The 15,908-nt window shown below is 39.5% G+C and overlaps 1 protein-coding gene across 4 annotated transcripts in view; it reads left to right on the plus strand.

Moving 5' to 3' along the window:
- LOC126875169 (SET domain-containing protein SmydA-8-like) overlaps positions 1-15,908 on the plus strand; it is a 166,257-nt gene that overhangs the window by 126,592 nt on the left and 23,757 nt on the right. For all 4 annotated transcript variants that reach the window (XM_050637900.1, XM_050637903.1, XM_050637901.1 and 1 more), the window contains one exon: positions 5,374-5,530. In XM_050637900.1, coding sequence (XP_050493857.1) covers positions 5,374-5,530 — 157 coding nt within the window. The remainder of the gene's footprint in view (positions 1-5,373; positions 5,531-15,908) is intronic.

A 15,908-nucleotide genomic window follows, 5' to 3' on the forward strand; every position in this document is an offset into this window, starting at 1 on the left:
GGTCAACGTTTCTCCTATGGCGTGCCGCAGGGTGTAGCGGGGCAGCTCCCACGCCGGACAGAGCTCCAGGGTGTGCTGCGCTGTGTCCCTGCCCTCTCCGCAGTGGTGGCAGATGTCTGTCGTCTCTCGCCTTATTCTCTTCAGGAACTCGCCGAACACGCCGTGTCCGGTGAGTACTTGTGTCATCCTGAATGTGAGTGGGAGGCCGTGGCGGCTCCTCCATGCCTCCCAGTTTGGTAGGACCACATCCGCGCCTCGGTGTTCGCTTCTCCCGTTGATCAGTTGGGATCGCCACAGGTTCCATGTGTCCTCCTCGGCGGTTCCTGTGTCGTTTGGAGCCGCCTGCTCGGTGGGGTCTTCTCTCCGGCGGGTGTATCTCTTTTTGAGCGCCAGCGCCCGCAGCTCCCACGGGGGGGGGGGGGGGGGGGACGCGTCTAGGGGGGACGCGGCTAGGGTGGACGCCGACGCGTGAGACACCGTCCGGTATCCCCTAATGATTCTGATGGCGGTCACTCTGTGCAGCCTTCTCAGGAGCAGAATGCTGCGACGGCTTGCCATCAGGTCGTCCGCCCATACTGGGGCCCCGTACATCACTCGTGACCGAACGACGCCCTCGTAAAGTCGGCGCACCGCGTCTCCGGCCCCGCCGATGTTCGGTAGTAGGCCGCACAGGGCATTGGCAGCCGCTGACACCTTCGGGATCAGTGAGTCGAAGTGCGGCTCGAACGTCCACTGGCTGTCGATGGTGAGTCCCAGATACTTCATCTGTGATCCCACCCGGACGGGCAACGGTTTCTGTCCTGTGGCTCGCCACACGCAGACCCTATTCTTCGAGCAAGATGATTACCAGATGTCAATGCATCTTCACAGTACATGTTTAGCTAGCCTGAGGAGCCGCTGTAAATCTTAGGATTTAATTAACTAAAGTCCTTCAAACAAACAAACAGTCTTTGTCCCAACTACGGGAAAATAGGGGAAATCTATTTTTCTCACGAACGACGCTTCCCGCTAGCAACTTTCCCTCAAGGGCGGCTAGCATCCATCTCTAACCACCAACATGGAAATTGACCAATTAACAGCAACATCAATTTCCCTCACTTTCCGAACGAAGACGTCTCTCCACGAATCCGATGATCTCGTGCTCTTAGACACGCCCCATCATAGTTTTCCTCGACAGCGTCACCGTGACGGAAAGTCACTCTTGCTGGTGTACGAGCTCTTGGGCGAGTTAACTACGCCTTGTTATCTGTGATTACTCCACGCTTGGTGTCAATTCCAACTTAGACTTTCACGAAGAAATAAGCCTACTAACCCGTTGACCGCGGATTCGTTATCGAGTCTTAGACCAATGTCACAAGTGCCTAACCATCGTGATTCTTCGCCAACTCTGTAATATCTTTATTTGTGTCAATAAACGTGACTTCAGTGGTGTAAGAAGATGGATAGCTCCAGTGAAGATTCGTTACATACCACAAACCCTTACTATGATAGCGACCCGGACCCGTGTTACGGTCATGATTCGACGTATATATATCGGAATAGAGAGAGAGCAAACGTGTGAATTAATGTATTATAGAAATGCTTTATTCAGAAATGTTAGAAATTAGAATTTCCAATGGTTTCTATTCGATATGATAATGTATTGATAGATGGATTTATTACAGTGGATTAAACCGCAAACGATGATTACTTAACGTGCACTTAATGCAGTAGTATGATATGACAACTCTCGATTAACGACTCTTGACTCTGGACTTTCCGGTGAACTGAACATCAATGGCTGCGGTGCTAAAATATATCGATGGCCGTTAGACCTACTGAAGTTTTCCGACCTTTTCGACTTGACGGCATTTGCGCTTTATCATCGACATTATCCGTATGTCGGCGATCTTTCCGCGGCACTATAATAGAAACCAGAAAAGCCGCTGTAAAGAGGATCGTTGTGCCAAAAACTAAACACTAGAGAAGATGTAGAGTTTTCCTAGAAGTGAGATTCAGTTCAACAATTTGTATTATTACACATTACTCCATAAAACGACCTTTTTATTCTTGATTTTCATCTTATTTTAGCTTTAATAATCACCCCCTAAATTTTTTTACATCTGTAGTCGAACACCCTGTATATAACTCGTTGTTCAGAAGAAGGCACTTGGAAAGAATGTAGCTTTCGTTTTTGTTGTTTTGGATAGCCCCAATCACAAAAATAGATATGCATGTCGGTTAAAAACTTTGCATCTACAAGTAAGACCATACGGCATCGTGTGATGGTGAGCGAAGTAGCAGAGTAATGCTCTTGCTACTCTGCAGTCTCAAATATCATTTTCTGAGCAACAAATAGTACGGCATATTCCAGTCTTTTGTGCAAAACGGTGTTGGCATATGCTATGACTAAAAATAAGGGGAAAAATGTTGTGCTAATGCATTTCTAAAAAATTAGAACACAAAGGCGAAACAACCGACTAATTTTTCGTTCGATAAAAGATACAGATTGACGATATTTATATCAGTTTTATTTGTTCCAGTCGAAATGCAAAAAAAGTAAACTCGTTATATTACAAACTTCTCATTGATTTCTTTATATTGATTCCTGGCGTGCATTAAATCTTGTTACATGAATTTCGTCGTTTACAATTGCCCGCAATTAAAAATCTGGTTGAACCAAAGAATTACTCGACGTTGTTGAGGTGCGACATTGTTGGTACTCGTTGCCTATTATATTTAAACGAAAATTTCGCTAATTTCGTATCATCATTACAACTTTTTAATAAAAAGTTTATAAGCCTATGTTTATATGGTTCTTTTATTCTTAACTATAGAATACGCTGGAAATGTTTTACGATGAGTGACTAGAATACTCTATATTACACGTGTGCATATGTGTGTTGAACATTTCGACTCTGCTTAACAAATGATGTTATTGAACGTTTTGTCTGTCATTCGGGCAAATGTGTACGCTGAGGCAAAACGGCTGACGTCTACATAAACATTTTGTAGTGTAAAGTTAAATTGTTTATCATTTATCCAGTATTTCTAAATATTAACCTTTTTTACCGTTTTGATATTTACAAATAATTTGATATCACATATTTATATGTCGGGTTGGCGTTGTGGGTAGGGTTGTGGCTGTTTGATGAATCTTCATTAAAATTAGCCATCGTTGTGGTATAACAAAGATACAGTTTATTAACACAAGTATGGATACTACAGACTTGACAATTAACGACGGCGACTGGGCACTCGCGACTCTAATGACAATAACCTCGGGTTCGATATCCGCGGTCAACGGGATAACGAATTTATTGTTTCGTCAAAGTCTAAGTTGGACTCTATGTTAGAGCGTGAGAAATTCACTGATCAAAACGCTGTGTAATTAGTTGCTAAGAGTGCGCGAGAGAGAGTGTCTCTCCGTCACGATGATGTTGCAGAGGAAAACTATAATGGGGTGTGTCTAAGGGCATGAGATCACCAGATTCGTGGAGAGAGGCCTTCGTTCGGAAAGTGTTGGAAATTGATGTTGCTGTTAATTGGTCAATTTCCATGTTGGTGGTTAGAGAAGGATGCTAGCCGCCCTTGAGGGAAAGTTGCTAGCGGAAAGCGTCGTTCGTGAGAAAAAAATAAAGTTCCTCTATCTTCCCGTAGTTGGAACAAAGACTGTTTGTCTGTTTGAAGGACTTAAGATTTATAACGGGTCCTCGGGCTAGCTGAACATGTACCGTGGAGATGCGTTGACATATGATGATCGTCTTGCCCGAAGAATAGGGTCTGCGTGTGGCGAGCCACGGGACAGAAACCGTTGGAATGTTTAATGCCGAGTGCTGCTACAAGTATTTCTTTTAAGGAAAGCTATACTATTACCCTATATCTTTGTTAGACAAAACGTTTATCCCCCTGACCGCAGGTACGTTCGGCGACTGGTTGTCGCCTCGAATCCAAGCTCACTATTACAAATATTGAACAAATGCAATCGGATTGACTAAAGAATCTAGATTATAATTTTAAGGGTTTTTCCCAAAGTTCCAAAGGGTAGGCTCTGGTGTCCTTTCATCTCCGACATATAAATGACCTGTATATATATATATATAAGCATCATTATGACTAAGGACACGCAAAGCAATTTTTAAAGAAGTAATAGGCTCTTTTAACTGTTTCTTAACTGTACACACAGGGTAGTTTTCACGAAAGTCGGTGACGAGAGTCGACAAAAAGACGTTGAGAATACCAAATAATGTAATATCGAAAAATAGGGATAGAAATTTTTTTTCGATTACTTACAATTTATTAATATTAAATTGAATATGCAAATATAAATTGGACAGAGAACGATATTTAACGGAAACTAAATGCAATACTCGTATCTATATCAAATAACTTTACAGTTATTTGACCACTCTCGTCACAACGAATCTAACACACACACTCTCTCTCTCTCTAACAACTCTATCAATTCTCACGACTCTACTCTTCAACGACTCGAAAACTCTAACGACTCTACTCTTCGACGACTCAATTAGCTCTGATTCTCGCAACACGCACACTTTTCGATTCGCCTTGGATAGCGAAACCATCCTTCTTCTAACGTTGTCTATTGTTTCCCTCATACCTATGTAAGAACTACCAACTACGTGCCTTTAGTCACGTAGGCACTCTTAAATGTAAACGAACCACAGAAACACTACGTACACGGTTTTTTTCTATTTTCAGCCGATCTCCAATCAAAGTTATTCTACGATATTACAATAAATTTTATAGAAATTAGTCACAGTACTATTACAAAATAGATTTCAATTAGAAACTGTTGATTACATATACGAGTAGTGAAGTCCATGTTGATTGAAAATATTACAATGTCGATTGAAGAAAATTACAGCAAAATAATTTTCCAATATTTATGTAAATATCCATGCTTATCTCTTCCTCTCTTTCTAAGTAAGACAATAAGTAATTTAAAATATTAGCTTTTGTTACAGCCATTCTTCAAAACATACTTTTCACTATAATACTTTTAATATTTTCACAATACTTTTCACTGAAATAGTGAAGATGCAGTGATCGAAGTGGTTCCAGCTGTATGCTCTGTTCGTGTATATATATATATACATACATTTATGCTAAAGAACTGTTTCTTGTGTGTACTTGTACCTTCCATGGATGAAAATAAATCAACGGTGTAAAGAATAAAAGCGCTTGCGATGGTAGAATTGAAAATCTTTGTGCGAAATTAAGAAATTCTGTGTCTTTTTCTGTAAGCAATTCAGCTATCGAGTATAAGGCGATGTGACCAATTCCTCAAAAATCGCGTCGAATAAATTGTCTGTTCTTAGCCTAAATCTTGTAGATAAATGCAACTGTATGAATTTGTATGAAATATTTTAGGAGACCACATTTCTATATGTTATACGGATCCATTGTGGGGTACTGCAAACAGAAGACACCATCTTCTTAAAACAAAATTTTTTGAATGTACTTGTGATCGATGCAAGGATCCCACAGAATTTGGAACAATGTTTAACGCTTTAAGGTGCAATCGAATGTAAGTTAAATTAAAAATCAAGTCTTATAGAAATTATTATGAACACGAAGAATGGATTACTATAAATAAAAACATTTTCCCACTTTACAATATTGTACAGAACTGATGCAAGTACAGTAGAGTCTTCTTTATGAGAATTTATAAGCAGGCATACTGTTCGGATAATGGAATTTTCTCATAATACAACAATCACTATTCTTGTGTGAAATTTCATTTATTTCAAATACAAATTAAGATTAATCGATAGCTTCTCTAAATATTGAATATCCATATCTTTTTGGCTGCTAAGACACGTAATTCTTTCAACGTAAGTAATTACATCGCAGCGGGAGACTTCAATGCAAAGCACACGCTATAGGGCTCAAGAATTAACACGCCCCGAGGTAGAACACTAGAAAAATTTATTAGAACTAATAATCTCAACATATTATCCACAGAAAGACCAACACACTGGCAGACAGATCTAAACAAAATTGCTGACTTCCTTAATTTTGCAGGTATAAAAGGAGCAAACGCAAACAAATTAAAAGTAACACCCAGTCTGGAGCTTAGCTCCCATCATACACCGATAATAATAGAATATACAAGCAAACCAATACTTAATAACAAATCAGAGTCGCTTTGCAATAAGAGTACCAAATGGCAAACATTTAAAGAACTAATCAAGAGCGAAATCAACTGCAATATTCCATTAAAAACACCCAAACGCATCGAACAGGCAGTAACAACATTGACAGAAATCATGCAAGAAGCAGCATGGCTAACTATTATTTATAAACCAAACAAAACCAAATATCCTTGACAAAATCAGAGAAAAAAGGAAAGCGAAAGCAGAATGGCAAAAACATAGAACATGTGAAAACAAAAAACATCTAAACAAACTCGGAAAGAAAGTAAAAAGTAAAATAAAAGATCATAATAGTAACGAATTCTCAAAATTCATAGAAACACTCTCTGTGCACGCGAATGCCAACTACTCTCTATGAAAAGCGACGAATAAAATAAGGAAGCCAATAAAACTAATCCCAGCAATCAGAAAAGCAAACAACACATAGGCCAGAAGCAACGAAGAGCAAGCTGCAGAATTCTTCAACCACCTTTGTAACACATTTACTCCATATAATACTAACAACAGTAAAACCAAATGTCATTGAGACGAAGACATATTTAATACAACAGCACAACAAGTTAGAATCATAATCGAGAAAACAAAATACAATAAAACACCAGGAATCGACCTAATCAATGGTAAAATTTTTAAAAACCTTCCTTCAAAAGCAATACGTTTAATCACAATAATATTCAATGCAATTTTAAGAATTCTAGAAGCTAGCACAGATCATAATGTTAGCTAAGCCAGGCAAAGACACACACCAAACTGCATTTTACAGACCAATATCACTACTTTCTGTGCTTTCCAAAATACTAGAGAAAATAATATGCGATTGCCTAAAACCAACAATAGAGAAAAAAAATTAGTACCAGATTACCAATTTGGATTCAGTAACAAACACTCCACTATAGAGCAAATGCACAGGCTCGTCAACGAAATTTTACTAGCAATAGAAAAGAAACAATGCTGTACATCCCTTTTCATGTACATTGAGAAAGCATTTGACAAAGTGGACCATGAAAGCCTCTTACAAACAATCAAAAAACACTTCCCGGAATAAATCCATTACTTACTCAAATCATACCCAACCTAACCCCAACCTTTGTAGTAAAAATAAAGGATGTATATTCTGAAGTAAAAACATGAAGGCAGGGGTACCGCAAGGAAGTATCTTAGGCCCAACATTATATACACTATACACGGCCAACATACCAACAACTACTAATAGCAAAATACTGACATTCGCGGACGACACAGTTGTACTAGTCAGGCACACTAACCCAGAAACAGCAGTCAAATTACTACAAGAACAGATCACAAAAATAGAAAAGTGGCTACAAGATAAACAAATAAAAGCAAACCCCAGTAAATGCCACCATATTAGATTTACACTAAGAAAACGGAAAACACCAAATATCCAATTGAATGGCACGCACATAACACAAACAAGGCAAATTAACACGTTGACACTGGCGCCGATATTCAGGGTTTTTTCTGTAAGGCAGCGCCCGAATGCACCGTCTGCTTCGTGGGGAGACGCAGCGTTAGATTAAACTGTTCAACACGATTGCAATTTTTTAACTTTGACCTCAATTTATAGCAAAATTACAAGAACTATACGATTCCTGTTAGGTTCAATGAATTCCGTGGGCTTCAACTAATACATTGATATACAATAGTTTGGCAATATCAATTTGCAGATATTTGTAAATATTAAGTAAAGCTGACGGGGCCAGCTTTGACCCTAATTTTGGAGTACTGTTTTCAATTTTTCTCACAAAGTAGAGGTCTCACGCGAATTCCGACCATCGCAATGTATACTAAACTGCAAATAAACCAACTAAACACAAGATTACTCTGCATCGTTAGTCTACCTCCACCTTGAGCGGTAATATCGTTCAAGGACCGCGACCTCAAGATAACAGTTTGCACCGGGCTCATCGCCGTCTAGTTGATAAATCGCAACAAGTTCTGTACCAAATTCTTACAATTAGCAGTCACTCAATTGTATTAAGGAAAGAATACATTGCATACGAACACCAATTCAATATGTACATACCTGAAATGGAAAAAGATATTTATTACTGAGAAGTACTATGTTGGGATAGTAGAACGTTCGAATAATACTGTATTCGGATAATGGATGTTCAGATAAAGAAGGCTCTACTGTAATAGAATTTAGGAAAGAAAGCACAATTTCGTAATTGTTCCTGTATTCGCGGAGATATAGAGGATGTTTCAAACTATTACATTATATTTCGAATATAAATCTTTCAACATTTAGCCAACCAGCGCGCGTCACAGCGAGCTATACGTTTCCATTGCGCATTTTTTCAAGTATCGAGGACCAATTTTCAGTACTTAAAAAACAAAAAAGTCTAAAAATTCTCTAAGTAGTTAATTATATTTTGTGGTAATGATTTTATTTAACGATTTCAATGTTTATACGAAACATTGTGTTTAAAAGTATAAAAAAATATAGGTAATATTAAAAACGTTAAGACGACTAAAGATAAATAACACAACTTGAACATGAAATTAAAAATTCATGATGCATTTCAATATTTTTTTACAGTGTCGTATCGTTCGATTATAACTTTATTTAGTCGTAACGGACTAAAAAAAAAAAAAAAAAAAAATAAAACGCGTTGCTAAAGTCAAAAAGGGAGATCTCCCTATTCGGTTGCCTAAGTGTTGAAAAGCTTGTATAATACAATTTCACGGTTACGGGAAATGCTTACAGAATTATTTATCTCGATGTTTAACTTGTGATGCATATATCAGTACTTTATCCTTATTTGACGTAAGAACAAATGTTTGTATTTGTGAGATGTATCCGATGTATGTCAGATATATTCGGAAAATATTTTACATCACACACTTCTTGACCGACGTCTGTGTTTTGCTATTTCAATTTGTTATATCCCAGTTAATATTTTTATTACTATGATATCTTATTCTATCTGCCAACAGAACAAATATCACTAACAAACGAGGAAGATCGCTTCGATATAACTAATCAAAATTCAACATATGAGTCAGGAGAATGCGAAGATTAGAGATTTGGGTCAGATCATTGTTTCCCTTTTAAGAGGAGTCAAAACAAAATAAACAGTTCAATTTTATTCTTCAATACGTAGTATATAATATCAATAAATTGCTATTCGTCAGTAAACAAATATTTTAAATTAAATTTCATTGGTAATAAGCAGAGAATCTATTATATTGATTTATTATATTTCTGTAAACAGAAACTTTTAAAAGTGCATTTTTCTATCACTGAATTTAAATCTTTTAAGTGGCGCTGTACATATATTCTTTTCGTTCATTCATTCTCTTTATGCATTGAAATTGCATAAAAAGTCGAATTCACAATACACAGTAGCGTCCAAAAGGGAGATAAAGTCAACTCTGATAGACTTACGACGGGATCTCTAAGAGAATCTCAGTTCAGAAGAAGACTTTGAACGAAAAACGATGCAATTCTTGTTATAATCGATAAAGGTAAAGATTTTACTGAGCTTCACAATGAGCTATCACCTTAAAGATTGGTGAAAATACTGGAAAATATAGAAAAAGGATAGGAACACTTCTCATCGAGATGAAGAAGAATAACTGCCTTGAATGAGGATATAAGAAGAGTACTGGGCGAAGACACTGTGGTTAAAGCAATGAATCAGACGATTACATTTCAGTGTAGAGATCTTGATTCTATCATTGAGGAAGGAGAAATAGTCAATAATACCACGGTCGCTCTACGTACCGACAAAGAGGAAGACGTTGAATTGGGGGCCTTAACCCTTAGAGTGCTATGGACGCATATATGCGTTTAGCGAAAGCTATCGGTGTGGACCAAGAACACATATATGCGTTAGTCAATTTTTCCGTACACCTATGCAGAAGTAATACTATTACGTTTGTGTGAGATAAATATTTTATATCAAAAATCTACTGCTTCGAAACAAAAATTTAGTGAATTTCATTTAGTGTTGATAAGACACATTTTACGAAAATATTTCCAACGTAGGAACATGGTAGGAGGAGGAAAGAGAAAGTCTGAGGATTTACCATTTTGTTTAATTGATAGACATTTTCCATCAAAATGCCCTAATCGTGCCGGCACAACACAATTATCAAGAAGAAAATGTGTTGTTTGTTTGAAAAATAAGAAAAGGAGCGACACGCGATACGAATGCAGAAAATGCGATGTCGGATTATGTATCGATAATTGTTTAAAATTTTTCACAGACAACTGAATTATTAACTTGTATTATATTTACTAAATTTAGTTTTCTAGTTTATTGTTTTCTAGTTTATTACCCAAATTCTAGTTTATTGTAAATTTCAATGTTTATAATAAATAATTAATACTACAAAATAACGCTCTCGAATCATTTAATCTCGTGCAAAAAAATGACTATAACTTATTACGATTTGCTCTTTGAATAGTCAATCAACAAAGTTCAATCTAGCGGAAAAGTACTCCGTCCACAGCGATCGTCAGCGCTGGCCGAGCGCCGTCCGTACGGACCGCATAGGCCTCGAGTATTCAGCACTCTAAGGGTTAAGAAGAAGCTTCAATGGTACGCGAACTGCTCTGGCCGAGATTTCAGGCGAATTTAGGGATAAAATAAAAGAAGGTAAAAGGATTGAAATGGGCCTTATAAATTTTCCTATTCAGATTGTACCGCCAGTCGTTTGATGCTCCTGTTGCTACGGATTTGATCGTACGAGCGCTGAATTTAAATTTAATTAAATATTAAATGGAGAAGAGTTACGTGGAAGAAGTAGCACCGAGGGATACATCAGAAAAACTGCCCACGCCTCAAAGGTGCGTTATATGTAAAAAGAGAAACATGGATGAAGGTAAAATAAATCATGTAACGGCCTCTCTGCCTTGTCTTATTTATAGGGAATTAATTAATCAGACAACATCGTTGATGATACAAAAATAAAATTTTTCTAAGTAAACTGTAATAGATACAAGTTAGCCCACAAGTTGCTGTATAAGACAGCAATTGAGCTTTCCATAAAACCGCATTCCATAAGTAACGGCTGGCACACTGACTAAGGCGGCAATATGGCAATTTAGGCAACAAGACATAATAATGTTTACTATGGTGCGGGCTCTGCCAAAAGTAACAATGGGTTTGTCTTCGAAATTTCGGATAACGCTAGATTTTTTAGTTGTTACACTTCACCGAACATTTGATTGTGGCAATATTTCAATTATATTTGTACATATCGAAGGTCGACATTATCGAAGCTAGAAGATCCGATTTTCGATTAATTGTTTCGGAGGATTTTAATTCGAAATATGGTTATAATCTGAATAATCTCGACAGCGAGGCTCTACTTGTTCTTTACGACAATACGATCTCAGAGTGGAGCACCCATGAAGAACAAAAATTGGATCATTTTGTTAGATACAACATAGCAATACAGGATTTATGTGACATTAATCTCAAAAGAGTAAACTGGGCGAATTACTGGTGAAGTGACGAAATTGCTACCTTTAGAAAAGAAACGAATAGCGCGAAACGTTGGGTTCATAGGACTCGAAAAGAAAAGAATCCAGGATGTGACTGCTTTGGAACCTATATTTAAGGGCAAAAGGAATGAATTACGCATAGATATCTTGAAAAGTAAACAAGATTTCCAGAAATAGTTCTACTGTTTAATTGACAACGATCTGAGGAACGCCTTATAGGTCGGTTATCGCAAAAGTGATTTTACTAAGATGGGTTGGGCGTTTCTTCGTTGCGTATCGAGGCGTAACGGATACATGATGGAACACTGCGGCAATTCCTGTTGATCAATTCGTGATAGTCGCCTTAGACAGCAGCTATTTTGCTATTTAGCCCGAAGTCAGAAAAATTGTGAAACTTCTGATTGATAACAGGCCATAGGACTTTTGCGTTCTATATAACAATACTTTTACTTATGGAAAGATTCCCCCAAAATAGAAAGAGGTTTGCCTAGTTCTTATTAAGAAACAGAGGAGGGAGAGTTCTTTCCTCCCCATCCGATTGCCGACCATTAGAGAACTTTTTAAGCATTACGTAGATATGGGAATGTGTAATTGAAATCAAATTGTCTCGTTCTGGGGCCTCATAGTCTTGCAAACTTTCAGATTGGTATTAGAAAAAGGAGAGGATCCATCGACGATCTTCACAAAGTGGCTAAGCTTGCGATTTATTTAAGGGTTTAAGGGTTAAGGGTACGAGAAGCTGATAATAGGAATTTCTCACAAGTAATCAAAACAGTTTCGATGAATTGTTTTCACTACATTTGAGTACAGACACATTTGGATTGATTTTAAAACAGGTATGAATAAAATTTCTGTTCATAGGGAGAGGGATGGTCCAAAAGATTCCACACTGAGACCAACTTTGTGAAACATTATCCATAATGGCGTTCTCAGATATTTCTTACTACACCGACGATTTGGCCTGAGGTGTATTGTGTTGTCCGTGATAATTGTAGCTGTTGGCTGTAGATGTCGCTGCTGGGGTACTGCTGTATTTTTCTTCTTATTTAAGAATTGTGGAAGAAAAATCGGAGTACGGGCGCCAGGATTTGTACCCGGGTCCCGAACGTTCGTAACCTAAGGCGCTAACCAGTGCGTTGCCGTCGTCCGACTCTAGTTAGTGTCGAGTGATGGTATTTGTGCTGTCGAGTGCTGCCACAAACCCTTCTGATCACTGACAAGAACGTTGAGAAAATAAGGAGAAAACTAAATTCGTCTTTTGCGTGCATCTTTGACTAATTCGACGAATACCAGCTGAATATAGCGAAACAAAAGCGGAGATATTCTTGCTAACTAGAAAGAGAATTCAGCTGGTCTCCGATTTTTTAGCTAGTCGTATTATAATAACCAATAATAAGGTCTAAAGTACTCGTGAGATATTTGGGAGTTTTATTTGATGTTAGAAAAAAATATGCAGATGACATTGAGCGAGGGTGAAAAGAAGGCATGAGAGTTTTCGAAAAAACTGCACCGCCTTCTTCTTAACGCCGGCGATCTGGCAACTTATGTCAGTAGATTATATTATTCGATTTGGCAATCCGTTGTTCATTACGGAGCATGGCACCCCATGGCAGATAGCTGTGGACCTAAAGCGCAATTCTAAAAAGCTGAGGAGGGTGAAACGAATTCCGATATACAGAGTTGCTAATGCATATAGAATTTTCGCCCATGGCAACATGCATACGAGAATTTGGCCATTAATTTAAAGATTACATAGATAAAAAAGATAAGATTTTTGAAAAGATCTCATCCAGAAGAGGAAATGTTCCTTCTATCTCCACCAGATAGTTTCGTTGTAGTGCAGCACTGCAGAAACGGAGTGCTAAGAGTTTGAAGGTTACCTTAAAAGAGTCGGAGGATTATTGGCAAGGGAGATGCCTCATCTCCTTCCGTCTTATCTGCCAAGAAGTGGACACCCCATAAAGAGATCTACTGAGGTGGATTACAGTGCATCCTAGCTTGTTACAATTTTGAAGAGTTAGCATATCACCATAATATAGCGATGTTTCCATACACAGTGTGCCGAAACATCAATTAATAAAGTGTAACCGATAATTTAAATAGAACAGCGTTTCACGAATTGATTTCATTTTAATCATAAATTAAATGTCAGATTGTTAATTTAAAGAATTCGAGTTGAGAGGAGCTATTTCAAGATGGATGAATTTGAATAATTCGTATTGTTTAAATCAGTAAGTTGGAACATTAATGGTCGAGTCCATAGAAATCACAAGTTTTAATAAGATAGACGTCTTACTGAAACACTTGAGTCTGTCGGAGGCACGTTATGTTATCCAGGCTGATCCATGGCCATTTCTGGAGGTGCTGATGTCTCTTACTCGAACCTCCAATGCCCCCACATTACCCGGACACAGACGGGGCGTCCCGAAGCTCCTCCTTGCCGACTGAGATGTCGATCCCAGTCACCCTCATCTCCGTCGTTCTTGTTGGAGCCACGACTCTTACCGTGGCCAGATCCAGGGCTGGGGCCAGCCGTGTTGCAAGCGCGGGTGTCTTGTCTCTTTATCCCCGGGAACTTCCAGAGTCATGTCCCCAATTATCGCCTCGCTTAATGCCGACTTCGGCTAGCGGGACTTTCTGTCTAGCCGTCGCCAGCATAGCGGCGCACGATGTCTTCATCCCCTTGCCCAACGTTAGGGTCACCGCAGATGATCGCGCAAGGCGAGGGAGAACCACCTTCCTATTTGCCTGCACCGGCCCTCCTTTTGGGGGAGTGGCGAGAACTCCGGCGCCTTGGCAGCACCTGGTCTCGCCATGCCCTTCTTCTTTTTCCTAGGCTCGACAACCTTCCATTCACCACCCTCCTAACCCCTCGGGGGACGAAGATAATTGAGTGGCGTTACTCGCAGCCATGATTGCATTCCTCGGCCGTGTTTCTTGGCTATGTCACCAGTCTTTTAGGCGTTCTTCTAGGGCCCTCATTAGCGAAGGCCCGAGCTCTGCAAATTTTTTCTCGAGGGCGGAGAGATACTTCCCCCCCCCTCCCGCCCCCATCATTATTCTTGAGACGCCCCAGCTCTGAAATGGAGGCGTCGGGCCGTGCACTCTCCTGCCGCATGCACACTGCTCTTCCGGATTGCTCTTCCCGAAGGACCTAGATTTCCTTCTCTAGCACCGCCACACGCATCTCATCCAGCTTAGCATCTCCAGTGCCGCAGGCGGACCTCGTCCTCCTGATCTACTCCATTGTACCAACGGCAATGGTGCTTGCTGCCTCCTTTAAGATCTTAATGTAGGTGTTAGTTCCGCTGAATTAGTTCAGCCCCTATGTTATCTGTCGAGGACGTTCTCATCTTCAAAACTTGGACGTCGTTGATGAGGACGAAGCCCCATAGGTCAGCGGCTCTTCGACGTCTGAACTCGCGCTTACTTGCGAGATTCTTGCCCTGGTTGTTCCGTTGTATGACCCGGCGCTTGGCGCCAAGACCGCGTCCATGACTGAACCCTCTAGCTTGTGCATCCTGTCTGCAATCCTCTTGAATTTTCTGGTCACCTTTGACGCAGACTCCATTCCTTGCATCTTCCCCCCCCCCCCCTCCTGCTAATATTATCCTCGTCAGACGCAGGAACCCGTCCGGTGGCCTGGCTGTCCACTCCCGAACGGCTGTGATAGTGAGGTGCCGACACAGTTTCCGTGTGACGGCTCTGCAGGCGCGCGTCGCAAGGTGGCTGTGCCTACCCATGCGTGCCATCGAGAAGTACCCGTGCGGTGGCGCTTTCGGCGCTAGTCCCAATATGGCCTCCTTATTGCCTCGTCGACAACGTTGAATTTTCTCACTTTCCTGTCCCATTCTGTCCTTCCTTTACCAGTCTTCTTGCGCATTTTTGTACTCATACACTGGCACAATACTCTGGTCAACTTCTTATGTCGCCTTTCCTTATTTTCCCTATAATTTCGGTTTCTCTTCATCTTCTCATCATCGGCTCTTCATGCCGCCATCTTTGGTACTCCCAAAGAGAATAATAAACTACAGTCGATTTAAGTTGAACTGAATTGGGCGATTTTATTGCAATTGGATTTCCTTAGATATATGTATACATTATATTTTATAAATTATATATTATATATGTTGTACTGTATGTATGTTATACATATGTCTGATCATTATTGTTAACAATATAAGGCAGGTAGTCGCAGATATAGTAATGAAGTAATAATTATTCTGACTGTGTAGATGCAAGACTTCTTACAATTAAAATTGGAAAAGTAGTTT

The sequence above is a fragment of the Bombus huntii genome, chromosome 17 (assembly GCF_024542735.1).
Source record: "Bombus huntii isolate Logan2020A chromosome 17, iyBomHunt1.1, whole genome shotgun sequence".
Lineage (NCBI taxonomy): Eukaryota > Metazoa > Arthropoda > Insecta > Hymenoptera > Apidae > Bombus > Bombus huntii.